Here is a 20,697-nt window from a genome sequence, read left to right on the forward strand (position 1 = left end):
CTTCGCTATTTGGAAACACTTGCACGTGTGAACAACTTTTTAGTCGGATGAAGAATATCAAATCCCGAGTGAGAACACGAATCACTGATGTGTATTTGGAAAACTGTTTGCGTGTAGGACAACCTCAGTCGATATCGATATTAATGCACTTAGTTCTGCCACACAAAATCAAACTTCTCACTAAAATTTATTATTTTTATATTATTTTGTTTATTTTTTATTATTTAAAAAAAGTCTAATCTAAAAAATATGTTTGATTCTCATTTTTGTCTTATTTTATTAATATATATATATACCTACTTAATATATATTTGTTTTTTGTTTTGTATCTTAATAAAAAAATTAGTTGTGCGGGCCCTGTAGGAAATCTCATTTTTATAATCTGGCCCGGCTGCTGAAAAGGTAGGCCACCCATGGTCTACAGCGACTGAATGCATTTCTATCCTATTACTCTGTTCTGTAGTCTACCCTCTTTGAGTCTATCGCTGTATGAAGCGCTTCTGATAAATGTTTTATAGTGCAATTATTTATAATGTATTTTTTATTATTATTTTCCTCCAGTTTTCCAATGTTTAGAGAAACATTAAGATCACACCAGTGCTGCCAACCGTACTATAATTATTATAGTATTTGTACTATAATTTTCGTCCGCGTACTATGTACGGTATAAAACAGGTATAGTACGCCCAAAATACTATAATTTTGAGAAATCGGAAAAAAAGTTGACAATAGAAGAAAAACAACGCCAAAATAATCCGTGAGAAGCAAAAAAAAATTATCCCCATGTCTAAAAAAAGGTGACGTCAATTACTTAACACAGCGATTTCCAAGCTGGGAGGCGCGGAGTGTTGCAAAGGGAGGCGCGAAAAGTTTAACACAATTAATGTAGCCACAGGTTTGCAGTTTGCAAATGCATAGTATATAAAACGGCCGCTTGTTATAAACTACACAAAAAAACAGTCCTATAAAAGGTTGTTTGCAAACCTTTCTTCAAATATGGAAACTAATTTTATAATCCCTCACGTCTATACTATTGTGAAGCGCAATGGCTATCTCGTAAAAAAATTAAATTAAAGGGTCGAATTAATCATAATGTCGAAGTTTGAGGCAAATTTGTTTAGAAACGATAATTTTGATTTTAAAATTGTCTATTTGGTTGAAATTTTAAAAAAAATGAGTGAATAAATGAATCCAAGGACCACTAATGCATTCACTGATTTAAAACGACAAAGTGAAGGCATTCATAAAAAAATTGGAGCTTTGGAAATCAAAATTACAAAAAAAAGTTCGCCATGTCTATACCTACTTTTAAATGATTTCTACGCCAGATATATTGAAGCAAACAAAAATCTATTTACTGGATTCTTGGTTAGTTTGCTAATGCACTTTTCACATTATGTTATTAATAGCAAAAAAAGCCTGCGCTGCTTTGTTTCGAAGCAATTAAATATTTTAAATATGTGGTTGAAAAATCCTGACCCGGGGGGTCCGCTTCAAGATATGGGGTCCATGATAGAATCCATTTGTCAATGAACGAAGATGAATTTGGATTGACTACTATTGAAATTGATTGTGCTAATAAACAAGCACATTCGTCAAAAATTAATGTAATATAAGTAGTAAAACCTTTTTTATTTTTTTCATTTTTGTAGGTAGATTATTGACTATATAAAAAGGTGTCTGTATTATTTAATGAAATAAGGGGGGAGGCGCCTAGATTAGATTTTTTTAAAAGGGAGGCGTAGTAACATAAAGCTTGGAAACCACTGACTTAACATTTGAATTTTGTCTAAAAAAACAAGAAACTAATTACCCTACATGGATATTTTGTATAAAAAAAAACAAGACATTAATTACCCCACGTTTAATTTTTTGAAAATGCAGAAAATTATTGGTTACATATATTTTTTGCCGAAATACTATAATTTTGAAGGAACTGTACTATAATTCCACTTTCAAAATATGGCAACACTGGATCACATATGGCACTAGCAAGACGGTTTTTACTCATGGCAACACTCACGACGAAAACAATAATTATTATTGTCTATGATCGTCAAATGTCAATAATATACCTAACCTAGTATTCGTAACAAAATATTTCCTAACCTAAGGATTTTATAATCACTACAACACAAATTTAAAGTAATTTGTGATCATGATTAACTTAAGAATCTTATCTCAGAGTTTCAAATTATTACTACCGACGTCATGTAGAAATCAAAGTACAGCGCCAGTCGCAAATGCTCTAAGGAGCCGAAAACCCAAATCATTAAATCTTACAGTATGTTTTTATTACGTTGCTAATCAAAATATTGTTTTGTTTTTATTCTTAACCTGTTACTTCAGCAACATCTTCAATACATATTGAATAAACTTGATGTTTCGAGTCTGTTTGGATAATACTGATTATTTTAATTAATCTGGGGTTTGCTACTAAGGTTGCCAACTGATTTAATATTAATAAGAAGTTTCTGTCAAGGATCCAGGTTGAACTACTACAGGGACGTCAAATTTATAGGAATTTGAAAGATTCGAGAGAACCAAAAATATCGCATATATTATATTATACTTACCTATTCGAGTAACAGACTACTCGGAATGCTGCGTGGCAATTGAATTAAAACTAAGACACTCAGACAGAAATTGGAAGAAAATTTGTATAAGACATTTAAAATTTACCGATACAAATTTAATATCTAGATATTTTTTTATTCTGCTGCGGGTGGAAAACAACGTTCACTTAAAAATGTTTTTGGTCTGGAGTACGCATAATGAATTAGATGTTGTTTTTCTTTGTAACAGTTAATAGTAAAATTAATCTTATATCATTATAAAACTCACATTATAAAATTCAAATATGAATACTCTGTTTTCTCCAAATATAGGTGCAATATTATGTGGAAGAATGCCGTATGCGTACATTGGGAGGCCGTGGAGGTGACGGGGAAGTATCTTTTTTAAGTTCTTGGGGCAAAGAGCACGCAGGACCTGATGGAGGAGACGGGGGCAATGGCGGCCATGTTTTATTTCTGGCCACCAACGATGTGAAAAATCTTAACCATTGCTCCTCAGTTACAGAGTGAGTGGTTTCAAATATGTATTGTGCAAACTGTAAGGGATGGTATAATCAAAGGTCAAAAATTATGAATTTGGGGTATCTTCTCCAATGCAGGCGCTCCATTGGCGAGCCAAAAGTCCGAGGACATAAATCGCCCAATTTGTCTATGCTCTGCTACTGGTCAACGATTATCATGATCGATGATCAATTAAAAAGTCAAGCTATCAAAAGTCGAAAGTTGCAATTATCGTAATGTCTTCCGGTAATCCTAAAATTTTGTGTTTATATGTAGACTTGCATAAAATAATATAACGGTGAAAACAACACAAATTTTTCGTTTTCTTTTATGAATTTCATAAATACAAACAAAATATTGATAAATCTCTCATTTTCTAATGTGTAAGCTAACAAATTAATCAATAAAAATGTTTGAAACAATTACAGATTTTTTTCGGTCCGAATGATTGCCTATTACTTAATGTCAAATATAATTTACGTAGTGATTGACGGATGAAATCTGGCAACTCAGAGAGTAAAATATCAAACATGTTTGAAATCCAACGAGCTTGGTCTGCGGATTTAAAAGTCCACAGATCTAGAGTGCTCCACTCGAAAAAAAAGTCTGAAGACTGTAAATTGTCTGACTTGCGTGCTAATGGAGCACAGGCATAAGTCTCAACAATTTGTAAACTGTGCCCCATCTTTTCTCATCCTAGAAATCATGACATGATCACATAAAATACATATTCATAATATCATAAAAGGATATTCAATGTAAACATCCTGTTTTGAGAATAAATCCATATTTCGGTATAACACATATCTGTGGTTTTAGAGCTTTTAAAATTATTTTTTTGTTTCTTTAAGTTTATTGATAAATAATATTATATAGTAACTTTTATATTGTATCCTTCCGAAACAAAGAGATTTGAGCATCTTTGATTTTATTATAGGCAGAATTAATTGAAAAAAACTGTATGAATATTTGAAAGTCGCTCGTCAAATCCTTTCAACTCACCGCCATGTTCATGTGATAATATGTTTCTGTGTTTACGTTAATCGTTTCAAAATAGTGTCCGTTTCGCTTAGCAGTGTGCCGATTGATATTGATAAAACAATACAAATGTTTATTCATTACTTCTTCCAGAGCAAAACATGGTGAAAAAGGAGATATCAAGGAATGTAATGGAAAAGGCGCAGAGCATTCAATCGTCAAAGTACCAATAGGAACCATCATCAAAAATGATTCAGGAAAAGTACGTTACGCGGACTCCATATTTATTTACCATTTCCCGTTGACATAAAAGTGTCGACTAGGTGACATTTATTACTGTGAAAAAATTGAAAGCTTGCCTATGAATCGAATACATTTTTATAGTAATATCAGCAGTATCACCCGGCGCTGCCCGGGAGTGGAATGGTTTAATATTTGAAAATAAAAATTCTAAATTTAATACGTAGAGTGCAAAGGATTGAATTTAAAAAAGCAGAAAAATATAATATTAGAGATTTTTATTTTTAACATAATATACAGTCGAACTCGGTTATCACGATCTCGGACATAGTGAGATCTCAGATGTAATAAGGAAACATTCATTGACATTCTGGTTTATGATTTTCTCCATATACATTCATTCATACATTCACCTGTTATAACGAGCAACTTATCGGATATACCGAGCTAAAATACTGTTAACGTGTCGATTGTTTAAAAACATTTCGACCCCAAGCAATAAAATCCAATCGGGCAGGATGCCGCCGTGTACAGATTACATTTATGACACTAGTTAAATGTCTAAGTACCTACCTAATTGTTGTTTTTGCCGACAATAATGAAAAAGTATCCACGCATATGGCTGAAAAATCCAAGAACTAAAAAAATCCAAAAAAGTGAAGTCCGTAGGTATCTACCAGCGCCAACTTGACGCCACTGTTGACCAAGTGATTCTGGACAATCGGAGTCAATTTGGCGCCACTTGTCCTTGGTAAAAATGTTTTATTTTTAATTTTTAGATATTTCTTAAAACTTTACAAGTTTACCTACTATTTAAAAAGACAAGTGCAAATTGAAGAGCACAAGTTTTACAAAAATTTTGAAATTAAACATAAATGAGGCATCTAAAACAGAAAACCGATATGTCCACTTTGTAATGTAGTGAACAAAGTTTTTGTTTTATGATTAATTTATAAACTACTATTCATGGTAATATATTTATCTTTTAAAAGGTTCATGTTTTATATTATTCATAATATATTGTTTGCCGTGCAAAAAGAGGTCACGAAAACTTTGCGATTAATTTTCTTTTCACTGAAGACCACCTTTAATATGTCATGATAATAAAATTGCAATATTTTCAGATTATAGCTGATTTAGACAAAGAAGGAATGATCTTTATGGCGGCTCGCGGAGGTGCCGGTGGTCGAGGAAACAAATTCTTCACGTCCGATGTAGAGCAGGCTCCCAAAATTGCTGAATATGGTGCTACCGGAGAACAAAAAGTTTACTCTCTTGAGATACGAAGCATGGCGCATGTTGGATTGGTAATCCCATTAATACTATAGATATATCATCATAAATCGTCCAGTGTTCGAATTTAGAACTAAGCTCATCACAGTATAAAAAGTATTGAAAGATATGTACAATGTTAGCATGTGGCGCCATCACTCAGCGGACAAGTTATACTGGTGGATCTATACTACTACTAATACTACTATGCTAGCCTCAGATCATAGGACAAAATTTGACCCCATAATAATACTATAATCAGTGATGCCAACCGTACTATAATTACAGTACAATACTTTAATTATTTTAATTCTGCGAAAAATGTAAAATACTATAATTTTACGCCAAATATACCAAAATACTATAATTTTAAAGGATTCAGACGAAAAATGTCCCTGTACTATATATTTTTCAGAAATACTATAATTTTTATGCCCTTGTACTATAATCAGCATAGAAAAAGATGGCAACACTGACTATAATATACATTTAAAATGGGCTCATTAGCATCATGAGAGATGCAGTGCAATTAGTACAAAACAATATTGTTACTACTGAAAGCTGCCAAATATTTAGCTGCCTTAAAATTTTATCTGTTAATTAATTAATGATGGTGACAGACATATTTGTAAATTTCAAAGATCTCTTTATATTGCAGTTGGGCTTTCCTAATGCAGGCAAGAGTACACTTCTGAGAGCAGTTTCTAGGGCGAGACCTAAAGTTGCTCCGTACCCTTTCACCACACTTCATCCACACATTGGCATCGTCCAGTATGATGACTATGAACAAGTAGCAAGTAGGTATCCTTGAATACTTATTACTTTGATGATTGTATGATGGATTATTTTTATAGGTGAGTTGGAAATACTGTCACCAGTTTGTGTACTCAAGTATCGGATGAAACTACCCAAGTACTCAGTACGTGTGGCCCAATAAACTTATGATGATATCATCGCGAGTCCCTGGCTAGTTGGTAGACTTTCAATACTATCAACATTAAATGCGCGCGAGCGAGATAGCACTCGAATACAATTATATTTTAATTTATTAGTCTATGCGTGCGAATGACATCATCTTATGTATGAACAAATAGGTCATAAATTTTCTGTAGCAGCATATTATTATTCCCTCGGAAATGTGGTGAGTGACTGAGGTGACATAGTTTGCAATAAAAAAAATCATTGTTATTCATTATTTGTAAACAAGAATATTATAACATAACATAAAAACAACTCATAAATTTAAAATGTGTTTAAAATTTTATAATAAATGGGACATTTCGAAAAGACCAGCTCAGTGTATTTTTAGCGATTCTATTGAGGCCGATATTTCAAATACTGATATAGAGTTAAGTTTTAGTTCCAGTTTAGTATGAGACTTATGTCGCATACGCACGCCAAACACTATATAGTATTCCAAATACTAGTAAGTATTTTGGAACAAGTTTTGATAAGTAAGATGAAGTATTTTTTTACACTGGTAGTAAGTATACTTTAGTCTTCAAAATCGACCAGTTTTCCCACCTCTTATGATTTTATATTACATTGTGTGTATCTTATTTATTTGACTCATTCTTATCACGGAGTACATAATAACAAAAGAAATGTCTGTATTATTCTATGTATCAATATTGTTGCTGCCAAATATTTAGCTGTCTTAAAATTTTATCTGTTGGTTAATTATTTAGGTTAGGTGGGTACTGAGGAAGTTAGAAAATTTTGAAAAACACATGAATAATTTTGCCTACAAAAAGGTTGGAAAAATATTATCTTGATTAGGGAAATACAGTACTCTCTCAGTAATCCGCTACCCCAAAAACCAGAGAAGTGTCCAATTAGTGAAAGCGGCAGATTATAATGCATACATACAAAATATGGTAAAAACTAAAACAGGTATTTCGTAAAAATAGTTTTTTTGAAGAATTTGTCTAGCAAATTATGGTTTTATTTATAATCAAAATCAAGTATTTACTAAATTAAACATATTTATAAACTAAGTTTATTTTAAACAGTAAAACACTTGATATGTACAACCAGTGAGGCAGATATTCTTGAATGGCTTAGGATTCCTGGCTTTCCCTATGACCAAAAGCTTCATTTTGTGTGTCCCGGTTGTATTGGAGCACGGCATAATTGTGAGGCACTTTCCTCCCTGGTACATTACTTTCTTCGCAATGAATTTACGTTTTACGAAGGAGAAGTTTCCATAATGAATCCGTCTCATCTGCGTTGTATACTTGTACGAGGCGGACTACTGAATTTGACAATCGAATACCGGCGAATTATAGAGCTGGATTTTGTGCTTTCAACTAGTAAAAATAACGGCGGATTATACCTAGTAGTTGTCGGATAATCGAGCGGCGGATTATTGAGAGTGTACTGCATATAGTTTAAATATATTTTCAATAAATTCAGTAAATTGTTAATTATTGAAAATATTTTTTTGGAAGTTGAATGCACCTAGCGGAAAATATCAAGCTGATTTGAGATAATTTATCAAAAATTTACATTAGTGTTTTTATTAATCAATGCGTATATAAAAACATTACCATTAAAATGTAAATTCGTTAAAGAATCTCATCTTTTCAAATCAAATCAAATTTATTTATTTTACATATAATGAACATAACAAATTATAAATTCAAAGCGTTCACGGCATGACATAAAATAACTCTTAATAATTTTTAAAAATAAAAATACAGAGAATAAGTAATAAAATAAGAAAATAAATAAAATAAGTAACAAAATAAAAGTAGATGGAAGCACACAGAGTGAACTTTGATAGACCCTATCTTAAAAACTTATGAAACAACGTCCACCTAAATTCACTCTCACGTAAGTGGAATATATCAATATCCGAAGCGATTTCATTAAACATGGTTACTGCCCTCCCAATTGGCATTACTAATGGCAGGTTAGTTCTGCACCGTGGGAGAACAAACAACGGATGCCCTCGATTCCTAAGGTAATTATCAGAGACACACAAGCCAACACCACCAAGAATATGTAGCTAAATAAAGATCCCTTCTAAATTTTAAGCTACAGTATGTAAGCATCCCTAAGAGAAAATCAGTCGAATAGAGCCACACGGATAATATCCATACAGCCGAAAGTAAAGGAGTCTTAAAAATTTCTTTTGGACTCTCTCCACCATAAGGCCGTGCTTCAACTGATGCGGGGCCCAAACGATAGACCCACTCTCAAGTCTGCTTCTAACTAAGGAGTTATAATTACATATTATTTTATGGTTATACATACTATTTCTTAGGCAAGGCTAATTTGTATATTTTCTATGGTTTCTATCACCAACAGTGCTTACATCACTTTTATTGTATTGGATTCTAACACAGGCCCCTTTCGTTATTTCTTGTTACTCACCCAAACAATCAAGCTTTATTTTCAGTGTTGTATAGATATAATATAGGGATGGTGTAATAATATGTAGTGCCTTTTATTTCAGACTAATGATATACACTCCTATTCTTTTTTCTCAATATTGTTAAACTTATTTTGTAGCAGATCTTGTGACATATTCAACAAATTCTTATAAAACTGGATTTTGATAAATGCATTGATTTGTTACAGTTGCCGATTTGCCCGGTATAATTCCTGGCTCCCACCAAAACCGCGGCTTAGGAATACAGTTCATGCAGCACGCAGAAAGATGTTGCTGTCTACTATATGTTGTGGACGCCTCTCTGCCTAAACCTTGGCAGCAAGTCGAGACGCTCAAATACGAACTGTCACAATTCAGCGAAGAGTTGCTTCTGCGGCCGCAGTTGATTCTTGCCAACAAGATAGATATTCCCGAAGCCGCTAGCAACGTCGCCGTTCTCAGGCGACATTTTAAAAACATGGAAGTTATACCCGTGTCGGGGAAAATTGGCACAAATATGTCAATTTTATTAAAAAGAATAAGAAGACTCTATGACGATAAAGTAGCAGCAGACTTACCAAAACCGGATGAGAAGATCTAGTCATTATCTGTTAAAATTATCTGCGTAATATAAAAAATAATATCTAAAATAAATATTAATTTGTTTATGAATATTTTTTGATCTACCTATATTGTTATTAAGTATTTTAATTTGTGAAAGAAGAGAAAAATTGGCATTAAATAAATGGTTCATTGCCTATTCAAAATTTACTGAATCAACATAAAATTATTATATTTAATACAGTCGAACTCGGTTATTACGATCACGGATATAGCGAGATCTCGGATGTAATGAGGAAACATTCGTTGACATTTTAGTTTATGAATTTCTCCATACATTTATTCACTGTTATAACGAGCAACTTAATTTAATATGTAAATAATAAATTTTGATAAATAATTTAATTTGCAAAATCCTGTTTTTAAATCGTTAAAATATTAAAGGTTTAAATTTTACTTTGAAACTGTGAAAATAAGGCTTGACACTGTTTTATCCCGGGTTCTTCATTTGATGTTTTGTATGTACCTGATTGGTCCGTTTTAATTGTAGATTGAGCAATGTGTCGTGTTTTCTTAAATACCTATGCAATAGTGATTTATTCAACACTCTAAAATGAATATAGATCGATACAGTTTGTACTACAGTCGAGCTCGGTTATTACGATCACGGATATAGCGAGATCTCAGATGTAACAAGGAAACATTCGTTCACATTTTAGTTTATGATTTTCTCCATAGATTTATTCACTTTTATAACGAGCTCCTTATCGGATATACCGAGCTAAAATATCATCAAAAATTTTCTTAAAACTGTTAATGTGTCGATTGTTTAAAAACATTTCGACCCTAAGCAATAAAATCCGACTGGGCAGGATGCCACCGGGGTCAGATTACGTTTATGACACTAGTTAATTGTCTAAGTACCTACCTAATTGGTTGTTTCGCCATCCACGTATATGGTTGAAATTCCATGTAAAAAACCCAAGGTTTGTGAAGTCGGTAGGTACCTACCAACGTTCATTATAATAAACAACTTTTTTTGTAGTTTATGAATGCCATGCTTGTTTCGGGGATTTTTACGATGGTTTTCAATTTTTTATTTTTGACTTTTTGTGTTGTGACCGCTCATTTAAAAATACCTATTCTCTGATATAATGAGTAACGCTTATAACAAACAAATTCAGTATGTCCCATCTTCCTCATAATAACCAAGTTTGACTGTATTATATTACCATCTTTATATCCTATAATCCTTCAAAAGTATAGTATAATTCAGTTGAGAGACTGACGGTGATGTTGAACAGATATCCATCGGCGATGTCTACATGCGCTAGCACTTTTATCATGAAAAATGGCCATTTGGAAACCAGTTTGAGGCAGGCATTACATAGGCTACACATGCACTGCGATGCGTTCAACTAGCGAACGAAAAAATGCCTATAGTAGACAGGGCAGTTTCTAGATAGAAATGTAAAAAAACATGTAGTGAAGGGTGTAAAATATACAATTTACTTACACTGATTTCTTTATTTTTATTATTAGTTTATTACTAGTTTTTTTATTATTATTTTATTACTAGTTTTTTTATTTTTTAGATTCAAATATTAAGGAATTGATTATTTCATTGATATTACATCATTTTAACTCAAAATTTAAAACACATCTTGTGGGTGGGTATGGGTGCCCTCCATGGCCCCCACATCCTGAAGCGGGCCCTCAGGCTAGGTTCTTTAGCCGGGCCCCCTACCTATTGCTATGGTTAAAGGCAGTGTGACTCTCTGCATTGGTGTTTTCTAAATAATGTTTAAGTTCAAATTAGTATTAATTTTTTTTTTTTAATTTTATTTAATTAAATAAGAGTATTTAGTGTATTATTAGCGATTTTTAATGCATTATCTTGAATTTATTGTAGAGTTGTCGATTATCGATACATAATAATAATAATTATATCGCACTGTCACGTAATTATTTTAAAAATTTGAAGGTGAAGAATTAAAGTAGCGCCCGCAGGTGACTTTTTTTAATATTAGAGGAAATTTGTGATGTATGTTTATCTCATTTATCTGGTCTACCCGCCACGCCGGGCCCCCAGGCTAGAGCCCTGTCAGCCCCCCCTTGTGGGGGTCATGGTGCCCTCAACCAATTCAATCCTGCTGTCCTTGCGAACAATAATTTCTACTTTAACCTTTAATGAATCAAACGGATGAATAATTCAGTGACAAATCTAAATGCATATTCCATTAAGACGATACAACAAATAATTTTTAACTATAGGTGCGACGAAATTTTGGACTCGCTGGCAGTCGGAGAACGAACGTCGAGGTGTGAATACGTCAATTTGTTTCGTGATGGCGACGGGGGTATTAATTCTTAAATCGCGTAAAGATGACTAAAAACGTTACCCATTTACTTGAAAAACAAAACGTGTCAATCAATATATTATTATTGTTACTAATAGAACAATAAACTGACCATTAAATGGAGGCATGTTGGATTTATATGACAAATTATATTTCGTTCGGCATATGTCATTTGGACCCGCAATCCGCGCATCGCTTAGCCATGATCCTTTTAGACCATGCCTCAACTGAGGTATAGCCTTAAATGTGTGCATCCAATAATAAGTGAACAGTTGTTCAGATAGTGCATTGACATTTAATTAATAAAATTATCATAGCGACATTTGAAAATGTTTTTTCCGTGGAGAGGTTGAGTATAAAAGACGTTGGGTGTGTGTAGTTGAAAACCAATTGATCTGCTTAGTGTAGTGTAACATGGGTGCAATTTGGTACAAACGTTTTCTTGCGGCAGGTGTGTATAAAGCAGCTGAGATCCTTTTTTTGCGTCACTTTCCTATGTTTAGGCTCCATCTCTATATTTTCAACATCTTCCCTTTGATTTCAATGATTCAACAAATGAAAAGACAACGGTTTATGGCATAATAATTTATTTTAAAGCTGGATTCCAGATTCTTGGTGAGTATTACAACTAAGAGAAGTGTATAAATAGTAAAAAATATTTTAAATGAGCACCCGAACCCGGAAAAATATAAAAGATTAATATTCCAAAATTAACCCAACTTGGTGTTGGCAAAGGCTGTGGCCAACTGAAGCACGTCCTGAAGACAAGATGTATTGGGCCCAGAGGCCTGAGCAGATTCTGGCTTGCCACCTCCTTTTCCGCCCATCGGTCCAGCCACGGCTTGGACCCACTCCGATGCTTTCAATCCTTTGTCTACAGCATTTTTAGGAACGGCAGACAAACAGAATATCTTTCCTGAATCTGAATCGACTGAGAAAAACATCGCAGCCGTGTTGGGACTGAGCGCTTTGACTTGTTTGAGAGCTGCATCCAACGCCTTGGTGTTATTGTAAGCGGTGAGTTCGCTGACCAACACGGCTGCATCAGGGTTTGCCATACACAATTCCTTTGCCTTTTCAGCGACTGTAACCAACACTGCGGACTTGGCCGCGCGTTCTTTATCATCCAGTTGTTTCTTCAGTCCTTTCAAAGTATTTCTGATATCATCTTTTTTCCAATAAGGTATGACGGCATGTGAAACTGAGTCTGTCAACTCGACAATCTTTTTCACGAGCTGTTTTGAGTTTTGAGTATCGTCTTTTACTGCACTGCAGATGATATTAAGCTCGTTTTCCAAGATCGCCAATCGGTTAAGAGCTTTCGTAGCTTCAGGTCCTGTCAAAGCGACAATCCTTCTGATACCTTTTGCGATGCCCTCTTCATTGGAAATGAGGAAATCCCCGATATGGCCAGTCTGATGTAAATGTGAGCCTCCACAAAACTCTACAGAAGTATGAGTTCCCGCAGAACTGGTCGGGTCATTCTCTAAACTGTCAACGGGAACTCCCACTGCGACAACTCTCACGGGATCGGGATACGTTTCATCAAACATGGCCCTAAGACCATTGATCGTCTTAGCGGTAGACAATCTAATGGACTTGGCATAAACTTTATGGTTTTTACTAATGATTTCATTTATTTGATTTTCTGCATCTTTAATTTGTTCAGGAGTCATCGGTCCTTTGTTAGTAAAATCGAAACGCAGCCTATCAGGCATGACTAGCGAACCGCGCTGGTCAGAATCATTACCTAATACGTTACGTAAAACGCCGTTCAAAACGTGCGTCCCGGTGTGATTATTCATCACGAGTCTTCTTCTTTCAGTATCGATATGAAGAGCTACTCGATCTCCCTTTTTCAAACTGCCTTCGATAACACCTGTATGCAGAATGTAGCCACCTTTTACTTGAACATTCTTAACGGTGAATTCGACACTGTCGTCTCCTATTTTTACCATAAAACCTTCATCAAATATTTGTCCACCCTGCTCAGCATAAAAACTGGTGCGGTCTAAAAGGATTCCACACTCTTGTCCGGAATGTACTTCATCGACAAACTGTTTGGCGAATCTCAAGGCTACAACAGAAGCAGAACATTCTTCAAACTTATAGTCGGCGACTTTATCATCAGACGAGGCGACATATTTATACTTAAAAGAATCATCAGTGGGACTGACTCCGGTGTTCTGCAATTCGGTGAGGGCGTGAACATCCAAAGCGAGCGTATCTTCATGGCCTGCCGCTTTTCCTTGGGAGATCAGTTGAGCGGCTTTCTTGGCATCTTCATATGCGCCCATATTGACTTGCAAACCCTTCTCTTCACACATGAGTTGAGTCAAATCCACAGGAAACCCATACGTGTCATATAACCGCCAGGCGACGTCTCCGGGAATCTCTTTAGTATCAACGAGCTTACTGACGGTTCGATTCAATAAATTTCTGCCTCTCACTAGGGTTTTCAAGAATTGAGTTTCTTCTTCGTTTATTGTATCGATGATACTCTGAGGATCTCTTTTGACTTCTGGGAAAGTGTCTCCTAACAGTTCGACGACAGTGTGAACAAGCGTTGCAAAGAAACCCGGTTTGGCATTGAGTTTCTCAGTTGCATATCGCACGGCACGTCTTAAAATTCTTCTCAAAACGTAGCCTCTTCCAGTGTTGTCGGGACAGCCCCCGTCGGCCAGAGAAATTGTCAGAGTTCTAGCGTGGTCGGCTAACACTCGATAGGCCATATCGATCCCATCCTTATCTTCTGCGCCAACTTTCCCAGTGTACGGACGACTACCGGTGCCCTTTTCAATGGCTTCAAAAATGGGTACAAACATATCAGTATCATAATTTGCATTTTTTCCTTGTATTACTGACACCAGACGTTCCAATCCTAAGCCACAATCGATATGCTTCTTGGGAAGAAGTCGCAAGCTTCCGTCCGTTTCTCTGTTGAATTGAATAAATACCAGATTCCATATCTCTAATACGTCCGGGTCATCCATGTTCACTAAATGAGCAGCCTCACGTCCTCCTATTCTGTCAAAATGAAGTTCTGAACAAGGCCCGCATGGGCCGGTCTCTCCCATCTCCCAGAAATTATCCTTCATGCTTCCGGGAAGCACGTGGGAAGGAAGGATGCCAAGTTTCAGCCAAATGTTCTTGCACTCGTCATCTGGTTCAAGACCAGACTTTTCGTCTCCGCCAAAGTAAGTGACATACAACCTGTCAGACGGCAATTTGAGCACTTCAGTGAGCAATTCCCATGCCCAAGTGCAGATTTCAAGCTTGAAGTAATCTCCGAATGACCAATTGCCCATCATTTCGAAGAAGGTGTGATGGTAAACGTCTTTTCCCACGTCGTCTAAGTCGTTGTGTTTTCCTCCCGCACGGATGCATTTCTGCGTGTTAACAACTCGGACCAGTCGGGACATGTCGCTATTGGGATCCACTGTCCCGAGGAACATAGGCTTGAATTGATTCATTCCCGCGTTAGTGAAGAGGAGGGTCGGATCATCCAATGGAATGGTCGATGAGGAATGAACATATTCGTGTTTTTTGCCTTTAAAAAAATCTATAAAGGCATTGCGAATCTGCTTGGCAGTCATAGACGAATCCATTTTGAATGACTATCTGGAAAAAAATATTGTAAATGACGTCAGTGATTTCATTGGGCTTACTAAGTAATAATAGGAATGAGATTGTCAAAACTTATATTTAATAGAAAATATTAGTTTTACTGAATTTTAAATATATCCACCTTGAAGTTCTAGAATGTAGCAATCAATATTACAAAAAAATGATAAATAAAAACTAAAAATATATTGGGTAGGCTGCTTCGGTTTTAAAACAATGCTATAATTATTACCAAAACAACTTTCATTTTTGCAGGTACTTGATACAATTTGGTGACGTATTTGAAAAGTGATCTAATTTTCTATCTAATAGTGTCGATATCTACACCATTAAATGGATAATAAATCATATGAAAACTTTATTAAAAATAAAAATATACTTTATTTGAAGGGTACCGCGATATTATTTGATTTTGAACAAAATGTTATCTCCTTTAAATGAACAATGATGCAATACTTTGTGGAAATAGTGCAACGCAGCCTACAAAAAAATGCACCTACAATTATTAACCTATGTACTTCAAAAGCATATGGTTGGGCCTACAAGTAAGTGTAAGAAATGCCGAACGAGGTAAAATCACAATATTTGAATTTATATGTTAAGAGGCGATCAAAATTGCACAAATTATGAATACTTGCCTTCCGGTTAAACAATAATTGATCGAAAACACAGCGGCAAACGCGAAACGTGACACCACCTCACGAAAGCCAGACAGTTCACAAACAAAATTGCCAGAAATGACGAAATTTAATTACAGACTATAAAAATACATTTCGCAGTTGTAAGATTCTATATTTTTTCCGAATAGAAAATTATAAAGATTTTTCCCGTCAATTGCAATAAATAAATAATCATTATTTAACCGCTCCTTTCTCGCAACAAAAACAAAAAGAAAGTTTACAAAATAATTAAGTACCTAATAATAATCATCATTATTGTAACTGTCATTTGTTGATTTTCAATTAGGTATCAATAATTTTAAGCTTTTATTCAGAATGTAAAATCTTTAAGATTTAGGTACCTATGTACCTATATAAATGAAAAAAAAGACAACGGCCGTAATCTGGCCTACTTTTAATTTTTTAGTCTTTGATTATCAGAGTGTCAGTGACGGCAAATGCCAATAGGCAATGGGCAATGCGTGTGTGTGTGTATATGGCCGACTATTGTTTGTTGTAGGTAACATTCGGACGATTCAAATGTTATAATTATTTGGAATATTTCGAGCTTAAACAGCGAAACAAAGTATTGAAAATGAAGCTAGTAGACCAAGTCGTTCGTAGTTTCAAAGTGGCGAAAGTATTCCGCGAAAACACAGACAAAATCAATAGCATTGACTTCTCGCCTAGTGGCGAGACGCTCATCTCATGCAGCGAAGACGACCAAATTGTCATTTATGACTGCGAAAAGGGTACACAAATGATAACAGTCAACAGTAAAAAGTATGGAGTCGATCTGATACACTTTACCCATGCTAAGAATACCGCTATCCACAGCTCGACGAAGATTGACGACACAATCAGATACCTATCCTTGCACGATAACAAATACATACGCTATTTTCCCGGGCATACCAAAAAAGTAGTAACCTTATGTCTATCGCCGGTCGAAGATACATTTTTATCCGGTTCCTTGGATAAGACACTTCGTCTGTGGGATTTACGATCGCCCAACTGTCAAGGGGTTATGCATTTGTCCGGGAGACCCGTAGCCGCCTATGACCCTGAAGGTCTCATTTTTGCCGCTGGAGTCAATTCTGAGAGTATAAAACTGTACGATTTGAGATCTTTCGATAAAGGGCCGTTCGTTACTTTCAAATTGAACCAAGAAAAAGAGTGCGATTGGACCGGTTTGAAGTTCTCTAGAGACGGTAAAACAATGCTCGTCAGTACGAACGGTTCCATTATCCGTTTGGTTGACGCATTTCACGGAACGCCCCTTCAAACGTTTACCGGTCATCTCAACAATAAAGGTATTCCTATTGAAGCTTCGTTCAGTCCAGATTCTCAGTTCATCTTCAGCGGGTCAACCGATGGACGAGTCCACGTCTGGAATGCTGACACGGGCTACAAAGTTTGCGTTCTCAACGGTGATCATCCGGCTCCTATCCAATGTGTACAATTCAATCCAAAGTTTATGATGTTAGCTTCTGCTTGTACCAACATGGCATTTTGGCTTCCAACCGTTGACGATGTTTAAGTTATAAATAAATCTAAAACCAGCAAACTGTAAGCTAGTGAAAATTAACAGGACGTGTTTATAGTGTTAAATCGAAGTGAGGCACTCAAGCTTATGAATTACTCATGTCTCCGCTCGCTCTCTACCCGTGCTATTTTTTATTTTATTTAACAAATAACTACCTACTTATTTCAAACTATAACTGAGCGCGCTCGAATATCATCCTCCAGAAAAGTACAACTGTATGTTTGCAAAAGGAGAATTATATGAAAATAACAGTCTGTCGTTATCTGTTTTGTTTTTCTAATAGTTTTATAATACTTTTAAATATTTTTTGCAGCTCTTGTGCATTCACTGTTGGCTGTAGGCTAACAAATTAGTAGAATTTTCACCAAATGACCTTGGTTTTAAATAAATTATGTTTTTTATGTGATTTTAGGGTAAATTTTTTTGTAAAACATATATCATTTGGTAACCATCACATAATTAATTGTAATTGTATATGTGATGAACAGCAAGCAATATATCGACACCTACATATAAGGTCGGAACTGCAAAATGGCAACTTTTCAGTAGTACTTACGATTTTATTAATGACACCAATGATTTAAATGCTAGAATTGTAATTTTTTAGTTATGCATATAAAATATTGATTGAATTTTTTTTTTCGATATCGTGTTATTATCTTTAAAATTATTTAATAAAGGCAATTATCTCAATATAGCCAAAAACACAGTTTTACATAGGTATTGATATTTGTAATTGGTATACCCCGCTTACGCGTGCATGGATTTACTGCTAAGAGTATGTATTATCTCGACCATAAGAAGAAAATACATGTGTAAACACATATTATCATGCAAGTTGCAAGATTGCATGCATGGATCAAAAAAGTTAAGCGGCTTCTGAATTTTTACACAACAGCAGAAAGCTGTGCGATATCTGTGCCTGCCCAGTAGAACTATGGTGGCGAACCTGCTAGAAAAAAACCCAACTACACTGCGCAGAGCATTTTGATGTTTACCAATTTTCACAACCAGTGAAATACCACCAATACAACGACAATTCGTCTCACTTACGCTTGAAAAATGAGATTCGCGAGACAGTCGGCACTTGTAACGTGTAAACAGCAGGCAGCTCTCGTGGTGCAGTGGGTAAGGCGCTTGCCTTCCACCCGAGAGTTCTTGGGTTCGATTCCCGGTCAGGACACAATATTGATTTGTTTTTTTCTCAAAGCCTGGGTGTTTGTGATTGTTCAAAATTACTAACAACCACCTTGTACGAAAAAGCAAGGATATGGTTATTAATAATTCTAAAAAAAAAAAAAAAACGTGTAAACAGTTATTATTGCGATAGTCTGATTTATATACTATTGGTGCCAGTAAATCCATGCACGTGTATGAGACGCTATTAAGCTGTTTAAGCTTTCGATATAACAAAATTCAAATTTTATCAGTGGCACAAAAAGTGCTGTATAATTTATAAAAGACATACATTTTATGAATTATCATCAATTACCAGAAAGTAAACACTAAATCTCTTGTAATCAATTGGATTTATTAATATATCACGATTTTTATTTGGAAATTTCTTGAATTACTTTGTTGTTCACTTGACAGAAATAAAGTTTTCATATTAATGTCAACGGATTGTAATATTATTCACTAATTTTTGGAATTATTTACTTGTACACTAAGTATTCTAAGTATTAAAATGCCATGGCTGTATCTAGTGTACGGGATGGAAGCGGGTGTAGCTATGTACGTGAAATAGCAGGGGGATTTTTGGTTCCGCAGATCGCCGTCATGATGTAATATGAAGTCTATAAGTATAGACGGACTTGTAATACATACATGTCGTGAGTAAGGTTGGAAAATTCGTGATCCATCTAATGTCATCCTTGTTCAAATCGTAAATGTAAAATATTCGGTGCACGATATTTATGATTTATAGGGCTGAGGTTTGAGTAATTCGTAAGGTTAAGAACATTCTCTTCGATACCTCCAGTTAAATTACCAATCTATATCTGAAATGGATATCCTAACCATTGCAATCATAAAATAATTTGATAATTGAATATTAAAAATGACATCACTTATTGCATCTCATGTATGGTAAGTGTTAGTTTATAAAAATTAAGTGCTTAAACAGACGAGAGCGGTCAGGCGTTCTGCATTCAGAGTTCAGCATTCTTTGTAGTGTATGGACTCCATCAAAACTGTGCACACAGCAGGCAGTCAGACCGCGCTGTTCCACATACTACAAAGAACGCAGAAGGCCTGACCGCTCTGTCTGTTCAAGCCCTAAATTGTTAAAACTAATTTTTACAATCACTAACTTGCAGTATGCTGTTTATTCGCTCTATTCTCTTCATATTGTTGGGGAATTTGTCCATTTATTTATGTCCAATTTTATGGTAGTTGGATGTGGTCAGCAGATAAAATAATTCGTATTTACATTTTGTACGAGAATTAGCCAATGGAGTATAAGAACATTATCGTATTATTTTGCCTATTCTAATGTGTCCCACATTGCCTCGCTTGATTTCTACAGAGTCCTTGGTAGTGTTTCACAAATGTAAAGCTTTCCAATGAAGGAACACTCGGAAATGATGATGTATGAATTTGCAATGCTCTCTTGATTGTCAATGTTCATATATGGAAAGAACGGATACTTTCCTAATTGAAAAAATATATAATAACACAGTATCGCTATTGTTTTTAATGGAATGTCAGTTCTTCCGCTGAAATGTTGTCTCGTCTAATGAACCCATCAGCGGGTGATCGTGACCTGACTTGCTTTAATTAAAAAAATGTAAGTCACATTTTTTAAGGTGTATATTATTATACTATTCTCATCTGCCACCATTGTTTCTGCTTTATTGTTTCTCTTTCTAAGGTGACAGATTATCTTTTATGCACAGTTGTAATATCCTACACTTTAAAATGGATTTAAAGTATTCACCGCTTTCAATTAAATTTATTTAAAACCTATCTATTATAATTTCTATCGCTTATACTTATAAATTTC

General features: G+C 35.0%; 3 protein-coding genes across 4 annotated transcripts; 2 read left to right on the forward strand and 1 right to left on the reverse strand.

Annotated features, from left to right (window-relative positions):
- The first annotated feature begins 1,987 nt into the window (after window positions 1–1,987).
- Window positions 1,988–9,726, forward strand: LOC147065984 (mitochondrial ribosome-associated GTPase 2). Its single transcript, XM_085955196.1, has 6 exons — window positions 1,988–2,284; window positions 2,889–3,082; window positions 4,209–4,317; window positions 5,420–5,602; window positions 6,226–6,364; window positions 9,153–9,726. The coding sequence occupies exons 1-6, from the start codon at window positions 2,159–2,161 to the stop codon at window positions 9,542–9,544; spliced, it is 1,143 nt and encodes a 380-aa protein (XP_085811322.1). The 5' UTR covers window positions 1,988–2,158; the 3' UTR covers window positions 9,545–9,726.
- A 2,708-nt stretch (window positions 9,727–12,434) lies between these two features.
- Window positions 12,435–16,250, reverse strand: AlaRS (alanine--tRNA ligase, cytoplasmic). 2 transcript variants are annotated; one of them, XM_085956151.1, is made up of 2 exons: window positions 16,127–16,250; window positions 12,435–15,485 (listed from the first exon to the last, which is right to left on the reverse strand). In XM_085956151.1, exon 2 carries the CDS (start codon window positions 15,470–15,472, stop codon window positions 12,575–12,577), a length of 2,898 nt encoding a protein of 965 aa, XP_085812277.1. In that variant the 5' UTR covers window positions 15,473–15,485; window positions 16,127–16,250; the 3' UTR covers window positions 12,435–12,574. The 2 variants fall into 2 exon arrangements, with proteins under 2 accessions (XP_085812277.1, XP_085812278.1); XM_085956152.1 differs by having other exon boundaries at window positions 12,435–15,481; window positions 16,127–16,203.
- A 342-nt stretch (window positions 16,251–16,592) lies between these two features.
- On the forward strand, window positions 16,593–19,304 carry Wdr82 (WD repeat domain 82). The gene has a single exon (XM_085956154.1). The coding sequence runs from the start codon at window positions 16,743–16,745 to the stop codon at window positions 17,685–17,687; it is 945 nt and encodes a 314-aa protein (XP_085812280.1). The 5' UTR covers window positions 16,593–16,742; the 3' UTR covers window positions 17,688–19,304.
- The last annotated feature ends 1,393 nt before the right edge of the window (window positions 19,305–20,697 follow it).

Source organism: Rhyacophila brunnea, unplaced genomic scaffold, assembly GCF_057557595.1.
Source record: "Rhyacophila brunnea isolate RB1 unplaced genomic scaffold, BYU_Rbru_1.0 scaffold_5, whole genome shotgun sequence".
In the NCBI taxonomy this organism is placed as follows: Eukaryota; Metazoa; Arthropoda; class Insecta; order Trichoptera; family Rhyacophilidae; genus Rhyacophila; species Rhyacophila brunnea.

Coding starts and splice junctions, on each gene's coding strand:
- LOC147065984 (XM_085955196.1), top strand. CDS start 2,159: ATGATTAACTTAAGAATCTTATCTCAGAGTTTCAAATTATTACTACCG. Junction 3,083..4,208: donor CATTGCTCCTCAGTTACAGA/GTGAGTGGTTTC, acceptor TACTTCTTCCAG/AGCAAAACATGGTGAAAAAG. Junction 4,318..5,419: donor TCAAAAATGATTCAGGAAAA/GTACGTTACGCG, acceptor CAATATTTTCAG/ATTATAGCTGATTTAGACAA.
- AlaRS (XM_085956151.1), bottom strand. CDS start 15,472: ATGGATTCGTCTATGACTGCCAAGCAGATTCGCAATGCCTTTATAGAT.
- Wdr82 (XM_085956154.1), top strand. CDS start 16,743: ATGAAGCTAGTAGACCAAGTCGTTCGTAGTTTCAAAGTGGCGAAAGTA.